The sequence below is a fragment of the Tribolium madens genome, unplaced genomic scaffold (assembly GCF_015345945.1).
Source record: "Tribolium madens isolate multiple individuals breed KSU strain unplaced genomic scaffold, Tmad_KSU_1.1 Scaffold_97;HRSCAF=244;Tcas5.2_LG3a, whole genome shotgun sequence".
Classification (NCBI taxonomy): domain Eukaryota; kingdom Metazoa; phylum Arthropoda; class Insecta; order Coleoptera; family Tenebrionidae; genus Tribolium; species Tribolium madens.
The window spans coordinates 11,310,996-11,330,642 of NW_025401069.1; the positions used below are offsets into that span (position 1 = coordinate 11,310,996).

Here is a 19,647-nt window from a genome sequence, read left to right on the forward strand (position 1 = left end):
AAGGGATACAAAAACATTAAATTTAGAAAATACTATCCTTAGAGAGTGTAGAAGTGCACTTTTCAAATTGTAATTAAATAAAATAAAGTTTAAACGCTTAAAAATAAAATTAAAAACATGAAATTTCGAATTTTGAGAGTGCAGAAGTACACTGAGACGACACTTTATGAAAATCAACATTTAATATTTATCCCATGCAAAGAACGAGACTACTATAACTGAATCCTATACATAACATAGGTAATTATCTAGCTTTATAGAGTACCTAAGCCTATGGAATGGTTTTGTGAACGGGCTTTTTCCTATTTTATATCAGAAATACACGCGGACAAAATCGCAGGCAAATGCTAGTTCAGCATATAAGGATGACTCTAATAAACTGTTGGATCCAATACATTCAATTTACTGTAAGCTTTATTCAAATCATCGATATTAACTCATCTATTTATTAATATTGTACTGAACAAGACTGTAATTCGGTTTTCAATGTTTAAGTTGAAGACGAAGATGCAGCATATGAGGACGACTCGGAAGACTTTATAGACTCTCTAATAAAGTGTTGCACCCAATAAATTCAATTTGCTTTCAGTTTTTTTCGAATCACAAGATTAATTCTGTTTTAAATGCGGATAAAGCACATTTTTTTAAATGACGTTTTTTTGTCAGCTCTGTAACTCGCTTACGGTTAGTCCTACAACAAAAATGCAAAGGACCATTTTTGTAGGAAATTTTGTAAGCTTTAATTTTGATAAGCAAGCAAAAAGCGTTAGGAGTAATAGTTTCCGAGATATAAGCAAAAAAACAAAAAAAGACACCTTTAGCCTCCTCCCCCTCCTCGAGCTCTCCCTCCACCTTCGGAGACTTTTGATATACAGAATGTTCGGTCCAAGTCGCCCCAGCCCATAACATCTAAACTTACTTTTTTTTTTCAAAAACTAAATTTTCAAATTATACTATTCATTCCTCGTTTTCTTAATAAATGCGTCAAATTTTTTTGGCACATCCGGTGTAGCCGGAAATGCTACCAAATTTAGTTTTTCAAATGGAACACCTATGTTTTTTTGCTCGAAACAATAATAATTTGCATGAAAAATACTGTAAACCCCTATTTATTACATTTTACTTTACATAATGCACTCAGAAAACAATTTAAATTTTTGAATTTTATTGCAAACTTTGCAACGTAGGCGGATTTTACTTGTCAAGGTATTTATGCAAAAAGCAATATGCTTGGATACCGTTTAATTGTTATTATTTAATTGTTATCTTATTGAGATCTTTAATAATGGATGATATTAATTACGACGAATTGGTAGATAAGCTTGAAGTGTTTTTTAAGTGCAATAAAAATAGAGCGGAAGCTGAAAGACAGTATAGAGACAAATACTCAAATAGAGTTCACCCAAATGGTTGGAAATTTAGTCGAATTGAAAAACAACTGAGACGAATAGGTTCGCTTCTTAAAATTAAAAAACCTGTGGTTCTTTGTGAAGAACAAGAAATTAGAAATCTGAATGTTCTGTTATCAGTCGAAGAAAATCCAAGAGTTTCCATAAGAGCACTCGCTCATCAAACTGACAAATTAGATTTGTCAAACCAACAATTAAACTGTAGCCAAGTATTTTTTTTTAAATCAGGCTACGCGACCAATTTCCTCATAAAATTCTAAGATTTAAGATATTTTTTAATTGCATTCGGTTACGCAAAAAGTAATAAATAGGTGTTTACAGTATTTTTCATGTCAATGATTATTATTTGGAGGAAAAAAAACATAGGTGTTCCATTTGAAAAAAAAATTAAATTTGGTAGCATTTCCGGCAACACCAAGAATGAATACTGTTACTTAAATATTTACTTTCTGAAAAAAAGAAGTAAGTTTAGGTGTTGTGAGCCGGGGCGACTTGGACCGAACACTCTGTATGTCGACCCAAGAATAAAGAAAGCGTTTAAAAAAAATCCAACTTTCTAGGATTTTTTTTCCACCGATCGCCCTATTTTTGTCTAATTTGACTGGGCTACTTTGAGGACTCACATTGAGCCCCATGTGTCCGTATCCCCTCTCGTGCATGTATTCCAGGCCCTGAAGCAGCTGTCGGATAAACCCGGCGATTTCCCGTTCCGTGTAGTACTCCTGTTTGAGGAGGTAGTCCTTGACGAGTTCTCCTCCGGCGGCCAACTCCAAGATAAGAGCCAACGTATCGTCGCTCTCGTAACTGTCGTGGAGACAGATGAGTTTCCTGTGTCTCAATTCGTTGAGAATCTCGAGTTCGTTGTACATGAAGGGTTTGAGTTCCCCGCGGCCGTGCATGACTTTGGCGGCGTAGTTGCGACCGTTGAGACGTGCCACGGCATGGTAGGTCACTCCTTGGGTGCCGCGACCTAACTCGTCGCCGAGGTCGTACAAATCTGTCAATGGCTTCTTCTTGGGCTTGATTTGGGCGAGGTTGCGGTAGGTGTGGATGTTGTAGTCGAGGTCGTGCTCCTCCACGTGGAGCATTGCGCTACTGGAGATGGAGCCGGCGACGTTGCGGGCGCTCACGGAGTAGAGGCCTTCGTCTTTGCTGATGATGTCGTTGATGACGAGGACGGTGGTGTCCGGTTCGATGAATTGGATCTTTATTAGGAAAAATACAGTGCGATCAAAAAGTTTATCTATCTAGTAAGCCTAGAAATTTAAAACGTGTGTCTGCCGAAGATAAAATGTCACAATGGTAAATACGAAATGTCAAAATATTTTTTTTTGTAAACTGTAAAAACAAATCGTGGTGAACTCCAACTACTCGTACATCTCATTTTAGAGTGTTTTAAGACGTTTCATACAGTAATTCAATTTGTTTAGATCAATATTTTATTTTTTATAAAATGATTTTTTGACATCTAGTTGACATACGTCCTCAACTAGTACGCCTACTTGATAGAAAGACTTTTTGATCGCACTGTACAATTATACAGTGTCCCAGCGAGTTGAAAAAGTCCATTAGTAACCTTTAAATTTTAAAAATACAAAAAAAAAATGTATAGGACATTCATAGATACTAATCTCGTGCATCACCTAAAATTATTTTCAACCAAACAGCATGTCCCAAAAATAAGTTACGATATAAACTTGTGTTTTTTTAATGAAACAGCCTGTTTCTTTGCCATTTTGGATGTAGTCTTTTAAAACAATGTTTTTACGCTAAACTTTTATTAATCGATTTTGCTTAGTTTAAGAAATAAGACGTTTTTTTAACGAAAACATGCACTTTTTAAAAATTTATTACACAAAAACTCAGACAGCTAGAACAAATTTTTTCTTACTTCTGTAAAGAAGAAAATACAGAATTTAAAGCTGTAGCAATTTTTTAGTGTTTTGCATTTGTAAAGATTAATAAATTAAGAAGTTTGTTAAAAGTTAAATAACTTAAAAAATTTAAATACAACACCCTGTTTTTTATTTTTGCATCTAACAGATTGATAAATTGTCTATCTAAAAGAAATAAACTTTTATTGTCTAGAATTGATAAATGAAAAGATATTTAACATTCAATATTAATTGTAGCAACATTGCTTATCAAAATCTGAGCATTGTTGATACTATGGCAATCATAGTAATTCCACCACGGATCACTTATCCGTTCATTTATCCAGAGATTGCAAAAGTCGTTATAAATGCTGAAATTCGAATTATTTTATTGTAAAAATAAAGAATAATGGATTCAGTTTAATACAAATATGATTATTAAGTGATTTTTTTTTCACTTTTTGGCTACTGAAACAATAGTAATATATTTTTTTATTTTTTAAATATTGATTATAAATATTTAAAAGTAAATAATTTTAGAAAGACAATTTAATAATTATTTAAATGGAAAAACAATAAATAGGATACTTATTCAATTTAAATTTATTTTTAAGTTATTGAACTTTTAACAAACGCCTTCATTTTTTATTTTTGGAAATGCAACACACTAAAAAAATGTTACAACCTTATAGCTTGCACCTTCTTCTTTGCGATAGTGAAAAAAAATATTTGTAGATGTCTTAGTTTTTGTGTAATAAATTTTTAAAAAGTGCATGTTTTCGTCAAAAAAACGTCTTATTTCTAAAACTAACCAAAATCGACCAATAAAAGTTTAGCTTAAATAAATTGTCATAAAAATCTACATCCAAAAACGCTAAGAAGCATATGGTGTTTTATTTGAAAAAATACAAGTTTGTATTAATGTATTGTAACTTATTTTTGGGACACGCTGTATAGTTGAAAATAATTTTAGGCGACAGACTAAATTAGTATCTATCAATGTCCTATATATATATATTTTAATTTTACCATTTAAAGGTCTCTAATAAACTTTTTCAACTCGCTGGGACAGCTGTCTATACCGTGAGATCAAAAATTATCTTGGTCAAGGGTGGTCATGAAATGGAAGACGTCTGTCGTCTTATATCATATTTTTGAAATAATTCTGTCAATGTTTGACTCAATGACAGCGTCGACATACCTACGACAATTATTTTAAAATCCATGACCACCCTTGACCAAGATAATTTTTGATCTCACGGTACCTTACTAAAACAAGATAGCTCCAACGCTCTCTAACCGTGTAAAAATTAATTTAACCATCTTTGTCGCACAATAACAATTGTTTTTTTCCTCTTAGAAATTTAAAAGCACTAAAAGTAGAAAACGGGAAAAGGTAGAGATTGAGTGAAAGTAAAAAACAAAAATTCAATCATAATTCTACAAAGTAGTAGAGTTTCATAGAGAAAAAAGGCCTAAAAATGTATAAATTTTAAGTTTAAAATAACCTGAACCAAGAGTGCGTTGCATTTCAATCATTCAATCTGACACTTCTGACAGTTGGTGACATTTTTCGCGTAAATGTGGCTCACACTCTTCAAGAAAATCAAACGAAAATGATAGAAAAACGGAAGTATACGTTACTGGTGATTTGAAAAAGGCAAAATGGTAAGTCGTAATGTGTTGTTTAACACATAAGAGCCCCTTATTTTATTAAGAATTTTAGCGAAGAAATGTATAAATTAAGGTTATTCTGACATTGTGAGATGACGAACATAATGCATGAAACGTAAGCCAAAAACGATGTAAAACCCCGTTAATTTTTACAATGTTCGACTTGAAATAGTTAGGTAGTGATTTGTGAAGTGTTGTTTAAGACTTTAAAAGCCCAATATAAAAGAAATTTGGCCAAGAAATTTGTAATTTGACGTTATGACAGAATACCCATAAAAGTGATCTCATACCCATTGAGCTAATAGAAAAAATAGATCGAAATAGGTAGGTAGTGATTTGTGAAATGTTGTTTAAAACTTTAATACAACTAACTAATATTCCTACAAAGTACAGTTTTAAATGGAAAAAACATTTGCGAATCCGAGAGGATTTGCCCAATCAAAGTTAGTTAGTGTCCCAAATGGGGGTGAAATAACTGACCTTGATTCTGCTGGAGGCTGCCAAAGGCTTCCAATCCTTGTACCACTTGATTTCCGGATACGGTACTCCCACGATTCTGGCGTCAAACCTCACTTTTCCTCTATGCATTGCGTATTGTATTTCCGGTCTTCGGATAAATTGAGGCATTTCTGCAATCTCTAGACGGACTCTTTGTCTTGCCTCGCCATGCTCATTAGTGGCCACTGCCTCGTACCAACCCACGTCACGTTCCAACATCCTGTCAAAAATAACATAAAAAACTAACAAAAAATTAAATTCCTCTTACTTATTAATAAACAGCGTTGCTTGTCCATTTCTGGTGTAGCTCATATCAAATCGCCCCCCACTTTCAATAAGCTCATCATTGAAGTAGAAAGACACTTTTGGTTTGGGGTACCCATAAACAAACCAAAACAGATTCGTATTTTGATCCTTGACCCCGTATTGGGTGTCATGTTCTTGTCGCAGGAATCGCGGGGCTTGGGCCATGTGATCATGAGGCGGCCTTTCGATATCAAAGTCTTTGGGGAAATAGGGGGATGTTTCCGGGCGGAAATCAATTTCTGGGGGTAACCATGGTCGAAATTTGGGTAAATCTGGCTCGAGTTTAGCCCGATGGGTGAGGGCATAAGGTGATGGGTCGCTTATTCCGTACTTATTTTCTACTCTGACTCTAAATTTGTAATCCCTGAATGGTTCCAAGTTGCGTACTCCACAAGTACAACTCCTAATCCCCGTACGCACTGTGAACCAATCACCATTGGGCAATTCGCACATTTCCAACTGGTAGGTCACTGGTGTTCTTGGTCCTGGAGGAATTGACGGTTTCCAGGAGAGGGTGCAGTGACGATCTGTCATCTGCGAGATGATTGGAGGATCGGAGAGTGGTACCGGAGCACCACTTCGCTTGTACTTGTCAAATTCGGTGTATTGATCTGTGATTGGTCGTTTGGCTCGTGTTTCAAGTCCTTCGTCCATGTTGAGATTAGCGTGGCAGATGTCACCACCATACTCGTTCGTTATCTTGCATGAGTACTTTCCAAGATCGGCTTCGTCCAAATCGGAGATGATCAATCGGAGAAGTCCATTGGGATCCGTTTCCATTTTGATGCGATTCGAAGGGAAGAGTTTTTGGTCATTGTGGTACCACTCGACTTCCGGTTCGGGGTATCCACTAGCACATGCAGTGAATTTGGCCGTCATGCCTTTGAAGAGTTCAGTGTCACCGATACGTTTCAGGAAGGTTGGGGGTTCAATCTTCTTTTTGGTTTTTCTGAAAGTACAACATATAAGTAAGTCCAAAATTTTGGCATAGTACTCACATCTGGTCGACGACTTCGAGCGACGCAGTACAAACTTCTTCACCTTCTTTATTGATAGCACGGGCTCGGTAGACGGCAGCATCGTCGGGAGAACAATTCAAGACGTACAAACAGCATAAATCGCCGTCACGTTTAATATGGTACTTGTCCGATTCCTTGATCGGAAGTCCATCTTTAGTCCAAACAACTTCCGGTTGTGGGACTCCACTAACCCGACACGGGAATTTGGCATCTCTTCCTGGCAGTTGTTGCAAATCAGTGAACGTTTGAGTGAAATGTGGAGGCATGAAGACTTTATGAACAGCTGCATTTGCTTCTGAAGATTCCTCACCCAAAGGATTCGAAATTTTAACCGAGTACCGGCCTGCATCCCCAGGTACCGCATTTAAAATCTCAAGCCCGACTTTTTTACCATCACAGGTGACCAAAACGCGATCTGATGGTTTCAAAGGAACTCCATCTTTACTCCACTCAACCATTGGTACCGGATTTGCGGTAAAGGGGGCCGAAAGAACCAACGATTTGCCTTCATCAGCCGTCACGTCCTTCAACGGATGCAAGAACATGGGTTTTTCCTCCGGATTCTCGCTATTAGTGGCCGATATGACCGTCAAGGGGGCACTAGTTTCAGCCTCTCCGGCCTCATTTATAGCTATAGCCCTGTAAGTGAGCCCATCACGGGCTTGATTAGCCGCATCAAGGAGCAAAACACTGGTACCATCAGGCAATTCGGTTATTTTAATGTGTTTATTATCAGAAATGACCTCAGCACCGTTTCTCGACCAAGTTAACTTTGGGGCAGGGAACCCCACAACCTTGACTTCGAATTTGACCGGGAATCCTTCGACCACGGTTTGGGGTACCAATCGTACCAAAAATTCTGGCTTCGTTGGCTTCTTCTCGATTTCAACTGAAGCTTCCCCCATAGCATCACCATATTTGTTGGAGACTTGGAGTTCGTATTTTCCGGCATTTTCCGGCTTTGCGCAGTCCACAATAAGGGCGACTTTTCCGTCAGGGTGGACTTCAAAGTGAATATTTGAGGACACTCGGACCGGAACCCCGTCTTTGATCCATTTGATTTCTGGCGGAGGATGGGCTTGGACTTGTGCTTCAAGACGAAGAGTTTCGCCGATGGGGAGTTTGACGTCTTTGAAACATTTCAAAAATTTGGGTCTTTGAGGCTTTTCTGTAAAAAATGGACTTGGTTTGTGGTATTTTGCGGTTTTTAGACTTACGTTGGACTGCCACAGCGCACAAACTTGCTGACTCGCCGTTCGGGTTCTGGATTACAAGCTTGTAAGCCCCACTATCACTAGGTTGTGCATGATCTATGTTGAGCTTGACGGTACCATCAGGGAGGACAGTGGTTTTGACCCTTTCGTCGTCAATTGGTTCCCCGTTTTTGTACCAAATGACCTAAATCGAGTCACTAATAGTTATTCAAATACGCCAAGAGTACTTACAGTCGGTTTAGGACTTCCGTTAATTTTAGCTTTGAGTTCCAAAGGCTCCCCTTCGATGACATCCTCGGAACGTTCCAATTTTTTCCCGAAAGTTGGTGGTGTTTGCACCATAGTGATTCTAGCACTTGTATCAGCCTCCCCTTGAACATTAGCCGCAATGGCTTTGTACTACAAGTCTCAATTAGGTTTTTCAGTGGTACCAAAACCAAAAACTTACAATTCCTGAATCACTGTCATTGAAATTGCTCACGGTGAGAGTGCTGGTGACTTGGGCGTCAGCATGACTCTCAATTTTGTGTTTCTCGTCTTCGACGATGGGTTTACCATTGAGTAACCAACGGATTTGCGGTTTGGGCAAACCATCGGCTCGCACCATCACCGAAATCTCTTTGGTATGTTCGACTTGGTCGTCGGACAAACCAGTGATAATCGTTGGTTTCTCCGCTATAATAGTAACAATAAAAATATCGTGCAAAAAGCAATAATTGGGTTAAAGAAGAATGCGGTTAGAGATAAAAGCACAAAGAAGTAGAAAGAGAGACAGTGGACACTTACTGGAGGGTTCAGCTTCTTCTGTAAAAACAAACACAAGGTGAGACATCGGACGGAAACAAGGGGCCTTAAATTAACAAGACTTCTACTTACTGACTGCTTTGAGACGCGCTTCTGATGAACTCTCGCCAAGACTATTCTTGGCTACGACCTTATAGTAACCTTCATCCGACAAGAGCGCCTTTTTGAACACCAATCTATAAGTCTCATTGGCAACATCTGAGACAATCTTAAGATTCTCAGTTTCTTTAACAACTTGCTCGTCTTTCGTCCAATGAACTTCAGCTTGCGGATTGGCTTGAATCTTGCACACCAACTCAGTGGCTTCTCCCGGAATCACCGAAACATTCTGAGGTCCTTCGATCTCAGGACGGAGAACCACAGTGAGTTGGCCACTGCTGTTGCACTCTCCCCATTTGTTTTTGGCAAAGAAGGTGTATTTACCGGCATTGCATCTCTCACCTGAGGGGAATTTACCTTGACTCAGACCCAATTGGCAAAAAATCAAGACTTACATCTGGGAATTGTTAAAGTGTAAGTGCATTCTTTCAAACCGTCTTGGATTTCGTGGTCTTCGGTTTCGAGGATGATTTTGTACTTTTCGAAAGCCTCGGAGGTCAATTCATGACCATCGACTGACCATGTGGCATCCGGGACTGGATCTCCAATGACCACAGCTTTGAACGTCAGAGAATTTTTCTTCTGAATTGTTTGGTCTTTGAGACCTTCCTTCAACTTCGGCCTCCGCAACTCTTTCTCCGCTGAAAACAGAATATTTTTCTTTGAAACATCTACAAAATAAAGCATCAAATACGTGTAACTTCCAACATGGCCGATTGTCGGGCTTCTCCAAGAGGATTTGATAAAATACACTCAATTTTTCCAGCATCGTCCATTTTCAACTTGACTATTTCTAATTTGAACTCTTCACCCTTGTTGGTCATTCTGACTCTACTATCAGGCTTCAATTCTTGTCCGTTGATGGTCCAAGTGGCTTTTGGGGGCGGGTTTGAGGTCCCCTTGACAATATAAGAGACATCCAATGACTCCGGACGTGAAGAATCCTTCATGTTTGAAGAAGTGATTGTTGGTTTAGCTAAATGAAAAAAAAATTAACAAGTGTTCTGAAACCAACTGGTCAAGCTTGACGTTTCTTCTTACCTTGCTTAGAAGAGCGACTTAGGTTTTAGCAGAAGCTGGTTAGTAGTGCGTACGACACGTAAATTAAGACACCGTGTTGTGTGTTTAGTGAGTTTTGAATATGAGTAGTACCTTCATCGAGTTCACCCTTTTGAGGTAACTCCTCAACTAAACTTCGCTGTTTTTGGGCCCGTTTTAGCAGAGCCTCTATTTCTTCGTCTTGTTCTTCTTCATATTCCCTTGCCCCTTTCTGACTTTCCTGTCTTTTGAGTTTACTTTCTTGCAATTGTTGGGGCTTTTCATTCAGACTTTCAACAATTTCAACTTCTTCTACAGTGGCGGCTTGCGCTTTGCTAGCCTTTCTCTTCGGAACCTCCGTCTCGACAGGAGTTTTAGGTTCGGAAGAAAGCTCGTTTTCTTGAATCTCTTCAATTTGGATTGATTTGGCACGTTTCGATTTGACTTTAGGCAAATCTTCTTCTTTGATATGTTGGACTTTTTCTATTTCATCATTTTCGACAAACTCAGACTCTTCTAAAATATCAGAATGACCTCTTTGTATTTGAGGTGAGAGAGGTTCCTCAATAATGGGTTCAGGTGTAGAGTGTTTGATTTGTTTCTCTTCTATGTCTATTTTTTCAGCTATTGTACCTAATTGTGTCAAGTGTTACTAATAAAAGTACCTAAGAAGAACTAAGAGACATAAGCACACAAGCATCGCAAAGCAAAACTCTGTCACTTGAGAGTTTTGGCGATACTAACTATACTTACGACTCTTAAATACTCTACCTTGAGTCGGCTTTTCAACATCTTCAGTTTTAGTTTTCTGAGCTTCTTCTTTACCTACTTCTAATTCTTCCTTTTGTGCCAACTCCGCTTGTTGCGTTTCTTCCTCAACAACTTCAACTTTAAGTTGCATTGGTGGTTCTTTTTCAACTTCTATAGCATCGGTATGGGTTACCTCTGTAATTTGGTTAGTGAAGGGTCAAAGGGTCAAAACACTTAAATGAGTCAGGTATCAAAACCCAAAAAGACATTTCACAGGGGGTAAAAACCGAGACTTTTCAAAATCTTTTTCAAGGGGCAGAAAACTACTTATCTGAGGTTCCAAGACCCAAAATACTTACTGTGTACTGTTACATAACTCTTGCTAGAGACAGTCCCCATCGAATTTGTTACAACAACTTCATACTCTCCTTCTTCTTCATATTTGATGAGATTGACGGCAAGATTGAAAGTTTCATGTCTTTGTGTGTCTCGACTGATTTTAATTCGGGCATCTGCTGAAACTTCACGACCGTTCCTCAACCATTTCACGGTGGGAGTTGGGCAACCCTCAACTTCAACTTCCAGGTGAAGAGTTGCACCTTCTTCAATTGTGGTGTCTTTCAGCTGCTTGATGATACGTGGAGCGCCTAAATTTGACTTAAAACACACCACCAACTCTTTCGAGTACTACTTACAATTAACAGTGAGTTTGGCACTAGTTTCGGTACTGCCACACTCATTACTCAACTTGCAAGTGTATTTTCCTGACAATTCACTAGTGACTTCTTTAATTACCAATTTGACACCATCGTCAGACTCAACTCTTGTAAATTCGGTTTTGGTCTCGGTGATTTCCATTTCGTCCAAGTACCACTTGACTGAGGGCTTGGGGAAGGCTTCAACTTTCACATCCAAGGTGACTTGTTTGTCGTGTTCGTTCACGGTCATGTCTTGAAGGCCTTTGGTGATTTTGGGGGCTTTTTTCACATCGACTCTGATGTCGTCCTCTACAGAACCGTGAATATTGACAGCTTTGACTTTATATCGGGCTGCGTCTGTTGTTACAGCTCCTGTGATCTTCAAAATGTACGTTTCACCGTCTTTCTTCATAACGTAGTGGTCACTTGACTTGATCTCAGTGTCGTCTTTGTACCACTTCACTTCTGCTTCTGGTTCTGACTCGATCTTCACTCTGAGCTCGAATTTTTCCTCTTGGGACACGATTTTGTCTTTACCTAGCTTTTCCAAAATTTTGGGCTTTGTGTAAATATTCAAATTGAAGAATTCTGAGATTTGGGCCAATTCATTGGTGGCCACAATAGAGTAGGAACCACTGTCTTTGAGCATTGTCTTTTCTATCACTAGGACAACCCTGTCATTCTCTTCAATCACTTTAATTCGTTCATCTTTCTTGATTTCTTTTCCATCTTTGTAGAACACAACTGTCGGTCTAGGTGTCCCTTCAATTTCTACCGGGATCTCCAAAAGAAGATCAGCATGGGCGTCAACATCCCCAATTTTTTTCTTCAATTTTGGTGGTGTTTTCACAGTTAGAGTCATTTCGGCCGTATCTGAGCCTATTTCATTCTCAGCAGTACACTGGTACTTGCCGGCATCCTCCTTCTGGACGTCTTTAATAACCAAAGACATAGTTTCTTCATCTTCGTAGAGAAACTTGTACTTTCCTCCCGCTTCAATAGGTTTACCTTCATGAGTCCACTTGACTTGCGGTTTGGGGAACCCTTTGACTTGCAATTCAATCATGGCGGAACCACCAGCGTTTACAACAGGATTTCGTTTTTCAACAATGAGTACCGGTTTTTCCGGCTCTCGTACCAACTGGTTGACGGTACCATGAACCGTCAATTCTGCACTACAGCTGATATGGCCTCGAGACGTTTGGGCCACGCAGGTGTAAAGTCCAACATCTTCAGCACGGACGTGTTGGAAGACTAAAGCCAAAGAGTCCTCATCGTCACCCATGAGTACTTTGAAACGCTCATCGGGTTCGAAAGGAGCTCCATCTTTCTTCCACTGGAACTCGGCGCTTTCACCAGGCGGAAGAATTTCACCCTCGGGCATGTCTTTGTGCAAGTCTTCGGCTAAAATTTGTCTTAGAAAGGATCAAAACACGGTTTAGGACTTACTAGTGACTTTTAAAGTTGCTTCGCAAGAATCCTCTCCCCATTTGTTGGAAGCCACACACTTGTATTCTCCTGCATCCGACATTTGGACTTCCGGGATGAGCAATTCGTAGAAGCCCCGATCTGAGTGCTCACGAATCACTTCATATCGGTCACTTTTCTCGACTATGACACCATCCTTAAAGCTAGAAACGCATTATTTGACACTCTTGATGTTAGTGGGACTTACAAAATGACATCAGGGTTGGGATCCCCCCGGACTTTGACCATGAATCTCAAATAGGTGTTTTCCGCAAGTTCGGTATTTTTCAATTTGACTACAAACTCGGGTTTGTCTGTTTTGGCTCTTTCGAGGCGTTCCTCAGAAGTCACTAAAAATTTTTGACTTAGGAGTGGTTTATTAGAGATTTAGTACCAACTTTGGTGGACTATGAGCAAAGCAGAGCAAGCAGCGGTGCCATGAAGAGTGGTAGCTAAAGCCGTGTAGTAGCCACTATCGTCGTCATGGGTCGGGTTAATGTAAAGCTTGTAGTGGTAAGTATCGTCACTGTGCCTCATTTGGATGCGTCCCAACATAATCGCGTTAGCATCAAGCGGTTTGTCGTCTTTCAGCCACGTAAAAGTGTCAGGTTTTGATTTTAGAGCAACTTCAAAGGTGAATTTTTCACCAGCTGGTGACAAACTCTTCAGAAAAAGCGTTGCAAGCAAATAAAGTACTCACGTTCAATGTCTGCACCTCTGATGGTTTTGATGAAGCGATTTCGTTCTTCGTCGCCGGAAACCTGCGTTTCTTCCACATGTTTACCGGATTTGGACGTTTCTTTGATCATTGTCGAAGAGGAAATCGATTCGCTACTAGCTGCGATTTCTCTCTTGGTTTCTTTGCCATTGGAGATTGTTGTTTCGCTGCGAATTGAGGACGATTCTGGAATGTTTGAGTGAAATAAAATGAAGTTTGCTTTAGTTGGGATTAGCAGACATGAAGAGTGTGCGAGTGGTTGCAGAGTTAGAAAGCTGAAGCGTTTGCATAGACTCACCGCGGTCGCTTTTGGCGGAATCAGTCCTTTTGTACGCCTTTAAGTACTTTTTGTCTTCGTCTTCTTCGTGTGATTTCGAGGAGTCGGTCCGCGAGTATTTTCGAGTGTATTTCGCGTAAACGTCTTCTTCTGCTCCTTTCTGCTCAATGGAGCTACTTCTCGCATATTTCGATTTGGTATCAGAAGAATCAGTTCTGGAGTATTTTCGTTCGTATTTGGCGTAAACATCTTCATGCTCGCGGTCTTCTAAATATTTCGAGGGGGAATATTTTGACAAAAGCTCTTCCTCAATGTTGTCACGGGCTGTTAAGGCCTTTCTTGAGTACCTGCCACTATCGCCAACTTCCTCGATTGAAACCGATCTCTTCCCTGTTCTCCCAGAGTAAGCATCATCATCGCCACCGTATCCTAGGATTTCAGCAGAGGTTTTGATTGATTTTCTTACGGAATAAGCATCCAAATCTCCAGTGGCCTCAGCCGAGGCTCTGATCGAGCGTCTGGTGTAACTCTCCCCATCCCCGTACTCAGCAGTGGCCGACTTTATCGACCTCCTCGAGTAATTGAAATCATCATCATTCCCAATTTCCCCTCTTATGGACCTCCTCGAATAGCTCGAACCGCCAGTATCGTACTTAGAACCCACCGACTCGTATTTTGACCCCCCGATGGAGGACTCAGCACTGCCGTATTTACTGGTGATGGAGTCGTACCGAGACCCATCATTGGAATATGAAGACTGCGATCTGCGGCTATACGACGATTCCGAATAGCCTTCTGTGAAGCAAGACCTCCAATAGATTTGTGCAAACTCACAGCAAGCGCGACTGTGTTTCAAAAATGTGTAATTTGTTCATGTGTGTACCAAAATTTTGAACAAATAAATGACAAAACACAAGAAAAGACAATTTGACTCAAAATTTTTTTATTGCATTTCGGTGAAACTAACCTGCTCTTGCAGAGGATGAAGTATATCTTCTACTCATGTCGTCGGCTGTTTCGACATTAACTATACTAGATTTAGTCAAAACACTAGAAACTTCGCCAGTTTTAGGAACTTTTTTCTCGGTTTGAACCTCTTCTTTGACTTTTTCTTCTAGCTTTGCTTCTCCTTTGGTCTTCTTCTCTTCTAATTTCAGTTGAGGTTGCTCTTCAACTTTCTTCTCCTCTTGGTTTTTCCTAGTTAGTTGACGAATAGGTATGTCCTTTTTTTCTTCCGAAGGCGGAGGTGGTTCTTCAGATTCTTGTTTTGGTCTTGGTCTAGATTGTTCTACAATTTGAGGACAAGTTTCTTTCAGTTTTTCTTCAACTACTTTAGTTTTTTCAGGTTCTTCTTTCGGTCTTGGTCTAAATTCTTCTACTACTTTGGGAATATCTTTTTCTCGCTTTTCTTCTAAAGGTGGAGATGGCTCAACCACTTTAGTTTTTTCAGGTCCTTCTTTCGGTCTTGGTCTAAATTCTTCTACTACTTTCGGAATAACTTCTTTCCGCTTTTCTTCTAATGGTGGAGATGGCGCAACTACTTTAGTTTTTTCAGGCTTTACTTCCGATCTTGATAAGAATTCGTCCTTTTTTTCTTCTAAATGTGGAGGTGGTTCTACTGCTGGAGTTTTCTTCGGCTCTTTTTCTGATCTTGCTTGGTCTTCTTTTTGCTTTTCTTCTAAAAGTTGAGGTGCTTCTACTGTTTTAATTTCTTCACGTTTTGATTCTTCAACAACTGGTGCAGTTTCTTCAAACTCCTCTTGCTTGGGCTTTTCTAGTTCTTCCGGACTTGACCTCGATTGCTCAGTGGGTGGTGACGACGATGCAATTTGGAAATCTTCAGCTTCAGCTTCTGTATCTTCGTTTTCTTCTGAAAATTAAGACTGTACTACTAACTTTGGAAGAATGTGACCTCAAGTACCGTATTCTTGTGCAAACTCTTTAATTTCTTTGAGCCAGTATTCGGTGATGTGGTCTCTGTGAGCAGTAAGGACCAATGATTGTCCACCAAAAGTGTCAATTAGTTCTAAAACTCGTTCTTCTTCTGGATGTTCTTTGACAGCGACCCGATTGAGCTAAATACTTGTTGATTTTTGTCGAAAAATAAGAAAAACACAATTTTTACCTGGATTATGTCTTTGAGTTGGAAGACTGATCGATCTTCAGAAATGCGTCTAACTTTACAAATCAAAATTTTGCCTTTGAACAAGAAGAGATATCTTTCTTTGGTAACTTGACCAAAAGTGACTGAGAACCAGTCGTGGGCAAGAAGTCGTCCTAGTTTGTGGATACTTCCACGATACCCTTCGATGTTAGAAGTAAACTTTTCGTCCTGTGCCCTATGAGGGACACTTAGCATCAACTCTAGGGCTTTCTGAAGGTCACTGTTGTCCTCGCCAAGACACGCACTATACCTCACCAACTCCTGCAACACGCTTATCTAAGTTCTACGCATCAAAATGTTGACGATGATGTAGTAAAGAATGATGATAGTGGCGATAAGGCCGACGTAGTAGATACACAAATCCCCCGGCATTTTGGCACGAAAATTTTGACAATTTTGTAAAAAAATTAAATGTCACTTGACGAAAAAACTAGTATTGCATCTGGCGTCTTCGCACAATTGTGTCATACACGTGGTAAATGACCCAACAGACGACCACAACTCCCACCCAATAAAAGAGAAAATCGCCCCACATGGTACTAAAATTTGGGCACTTTTTCAAAAAAATTAGCTTGTTTCAGAGCCAACAATGTCAAAATTTTCACGACTCACCTTTTGGGAAATATCAACACCGCGCAATAAATAATCTATAGAGAATAAGCACGACTAAAACCACGATTCCCAAAAGGCCCAACCAGGCGAAAATATCATTGGCGTTGAGTAAAGAGGCCGCTTTTTCTTGCGCCATCACACTGCGAATTTTGATGAAAACGTCAAAACAACCACTTGACGTGATTGTTGCGTTTGAAAATTTTAAAGTTTACATGACATTGATCGTGGGCGGTTGAAATGGGTCAACACTGGTTATTTCTGTCGCTCTAAATATATTATTAAGTTTCGGGATCGGCGCCCATTCTGCATGCACAGTCTACCATCAAAAACAACTCGATTTATTTAAATTCCTATTGGCACAAACAAACCTTTAATAAAAGTTGGTAATCGTTGATGCGTTGAATCGGAAGCTTGAGGTGCTCGGAGATGGTCTTGTCGTCGCCCAAACGTTGGGATAAGTCCTGGAACCAAGGGGAGTTAATCAAATTGGCTGTGATGCGGTGGGAGGACCGCGGAATCGGGTTGCCAAAAATTGCGTTTGGTTGAAAAATCGCAAAAATGCGAATATTCCTTTTCTTTGAACTTAAATTTAGAAAAATGTTTGAAATTTCTGTTGGTTGAGTTTTCCACTTTCTTAGTTTTTGGATAAATAAAGTGGAGAATTTATCAAATCTTTAAAACAAAAAATATGTTTACGGACAAGAAACGCAAAAAGTAATTAATTTGATTTGTTGGAATGCTTCTAAGGATAGGTGGGCTAATAACATGAAGGAATGTGATTAGTTTGCCAACAAGTGTTATGTTTATTATTGTTTCACAATTATCAAAATAATATCTAGATAAGATATTTATTATGGTAAGAATTGATCTTGACTGATATTAAATTCAGTTTAAGATCATTCGTAGTGCAAAATCACAATGATAAAAGTTTATCTTTGGAGATTTCACGGGACGAACGTTGGCCACCTTTCAATGTCTCTTTCCGATAGTATTCATATCAGTTTTTGGCCGCAAGAAGAACTAGAACTTAAAAGGAAGAAAAATGCTGCAGGAGTTCAAAGCTACGAAGATGATGTAAAGTCAGAAGGTAGACCGGCTGACGAAATTTTAGAACTTCCTGACGACATTGTCAACCAGGATAAGATCAAGTCTTGGTGGAGCAACTATACGACTAATAATCGCTACCATCTTCTTACGAAAAACTGTGCTAAAGTGGTTCAAGAAGCCCTCATTGTTGGTGGAATTTATCAAAGTCCGAGAGTGGGCGAGAATAGCGACAATTTATTTGCACCATTTGAGGTTTTTGCCTGGATTAAGGAATGCAAGAAATTGTATCCGATAAAACAAGATAACAGTATTGCTGCGCAAGTGTTTCGAGGAATTCGAGATTTTTATTATAACTCGTAGATAAATATTTCTTTATAATACATTTTATTATGTGCCAGAGAAAAATTTCAAGTAAGATAAAATATCAGCAACATGAAAAAAATGTTTAAAAAATTCTGTCGAAAATTTTTGACATTTGACATTTTTTTATGTCCATTTATTAATGATACTGATGATACTGATGATATGTTTTTTTATAATTACTTAATAAAAGCCACAAATAACATTAAATAGAATTACAATTTAGAATACAGCTTCCTTGTTTTCTCTTCTAATAGCTAGTAGCAAAAAACTTGAAAAAGTGTTTTTCCAACAGAAATAAATAGAATCAAAGTGCGAAATTTAAACTCCCATAACTTTGAAATTTTTATGAGGAGCGAGTTCTGGAGCACCCTGTTTTTTATTAAATTAAAACATATCATTTTCAATATCACTTTTATAAGATGAAATTGACGTTTTTATAACTAGGAAAAAAAATTGTAACCATGGCAGTTCTCACTTTTAATCCTAAACTTATTTTTTTTTAATTTTAGCCCTAAAAATTGCCACTTTTAATCCTAATAAAACAATGTAAGTACTTTTTTTCTAATTTTGGGCATGGTATTGTTGGTTGGAAAAAAAATAGTATGTTTTATTCGGCTTAAAAGTGAGTTTTTTTTCTCGCAGTGACAGTGACACTTCATACATAATATTTATTACTTGTAAAACAAAAACTTTTTTATTTATTGTAGCTACTCGTACAACTAAATATTGCATTAAATAAAACTTAGTTTAGATTTATTTTTGATTTCTCTGTTTAAACAGGGTGAATTTAAAGTTTGTTCAAATATTTTAACAGGCGATAGTAGAGGTCAAAAGAAGTCAAAATTACTAAACTTGTCTTATCCGAATATTTAGTTTCTGAGATATTGAGGGTAAAATCCACGGAAAAATAATCGGTAACATTTGAGGTAATAAAATTAGGTGATATCTTAAAAAAAAGGGAAGCAATATTTAGGTACCATTTTATGATATTTTTTTATATGAGGACACTTTTTTCTGTGTCTGTTTTTGCTTATTTCAACTCAATATTTAAATTTATTCGATGAGAAAAATTCTTAAAAACTATATCCAAGCCTAGGCAAATTGAGTTATTTTGATTTCTTATGAGCTTTACGTATTTACTCATTATAGGTACTTGTTAAAATTTTTGCACAAACTTTAAAATCACGTTGTATGTTAATAAAAAAATGTAATTCATTTTGCTTTGTTTAATTTGTTAGTGATTTGTGAATCTTTAGCTAATTTGAAGATAAATTATTGAAATTTTAAAATAAAGTCTGAGCAAAAGTTGTATATGTAATTGCAGTAAGCAAAAAAAAACTGCAAAACACGAAAAAAACAGAAATGCATTCATTATTTTCACACGCACTTTTATGTAACAATTTTTTGAAACTGATCAAAAAAAAATTGAAATAAATGGTGGCCCGGATAATTGGAAACTCGGATTATCGAGGTTCCACTGTTACAAAATTTATATTTACTGTAATTCACAAATAAGTTTTATATTATTTTTTCCAGAAAATTAATATTCTTTAAAACTAAAATAGTAGAAAAAAACAATGCTTCTATCTTTTATAAAAATAGAAATTATATTATTA

General features: G+C 38.2%; 2 protein-coding genes across 3 annotated transcripts in view; one reads left to right on the forward strand and one right to left on the reverse strand.

Moving 5' to 3' along the window:
* Window positions 1-19,647, reverse strand: part of LOC123014419 (obscurin) — a 34,468-nt gene that overhangs the window by 7,156 nt on the left and 7,665 nt on the right. The window contains exons 7-30 of one of the 2 annotated variants that reach the window (XM_044413536.1): window positions 16,990-17,082; window positions 15,971-16,270; window positions 15,767-15,920; window positions 14,813-15,715; window positions 13,867-14,640; window positions 13,551-13,754; window positions 13,249-13,500; window positions 13,059-13,200; window positions 12,833-13,014; window positions 11,381-12,787; window positions 11,045-11,332; window positions 10,707-10,880; window positions 10,050-10,568; window positions 9,592-9,873; window positions 9,293-9,538; window positions 8,871-9,239; window positions 8,781-8,798; window positions 8,443-8,669; window positions 8,226-8,393; window positions 7,998-8,178; window positions 6,760-7,948; window positions 5,724-6,710; window positions 5,438-5,675; window positions 2,033-2,614 (exon numbers count right to left, since the gene is read on the reverse strand). In XM_044413536.1, the coding sequence (XP_044269471.1) occupies window positions 2,033-2,614; window positions 5,438-5,675; window positions 5,724-6,710; window positions 6,760-7,948; window positions 7,998-8,178; window positions 8,226-8,393; window positions 8,443-8,669; window positions 8,781-8,798; window positions 8,871-9,239; window positions 9,293-9,538; window positions 9,592-9,873; window positions 10,050-10,568; window positions 10,707-10,880; window positions 11,045-11,332; window positions 11,381-12,787; window positions 12,833-13,014; window positions 13,059-13,200; window positions 13,249-13,500; window positions 13,551-13,754; window positions 13,867-14,640; window positions 14,813-15,715; window positions 15,767-15,920; window positions 15,971-16,270; window positions 16,990-17,082 (9,879 nt within the window). The remainder of the gene's footprint in view (window positions 1-2,032; window positions 2,615-5,437; window positions 5,676-5,723; window positions 6,711-6,759; window positions 7,949-7,997; window positions 8,179-8,225; window positions 8,394-8,442; window positions 8,670-8,780; window positions 8,799-8,870; window positions 9,240-9,292; window positions 9,539-9,591; window positions 9,874-10,049; window positions 10,569-10,706; window positions 10,881-11,044; window positions 11,333-11,380; window positions 12,788-12,832; window positions 13,015-13,058; window positions 13,201-13,248; window positions 13,501-13,550; window positions 13,755-13,866; window positions 14,641-14,812; window positions 15,716-15,766; window positions 15,921-15,970; window positions 16,271-16,989; window positions 17,083-19,647) is intronic. The other variant, XM_044413537.1, reaches the window with a different exon arrangement.
* Window positions 17,540-18,060, forward strand: LOC123014438. Its single transcript, XM_044413569.1, has one exon. It carries the CDS (start codon window positions 17,540-17,542, stop codon window positions 18,026-18,028), a length of 489 nt encoding a protein of 162 aa, XP_044269504.1. The 3' UTR covers window positions 18,029-18,060.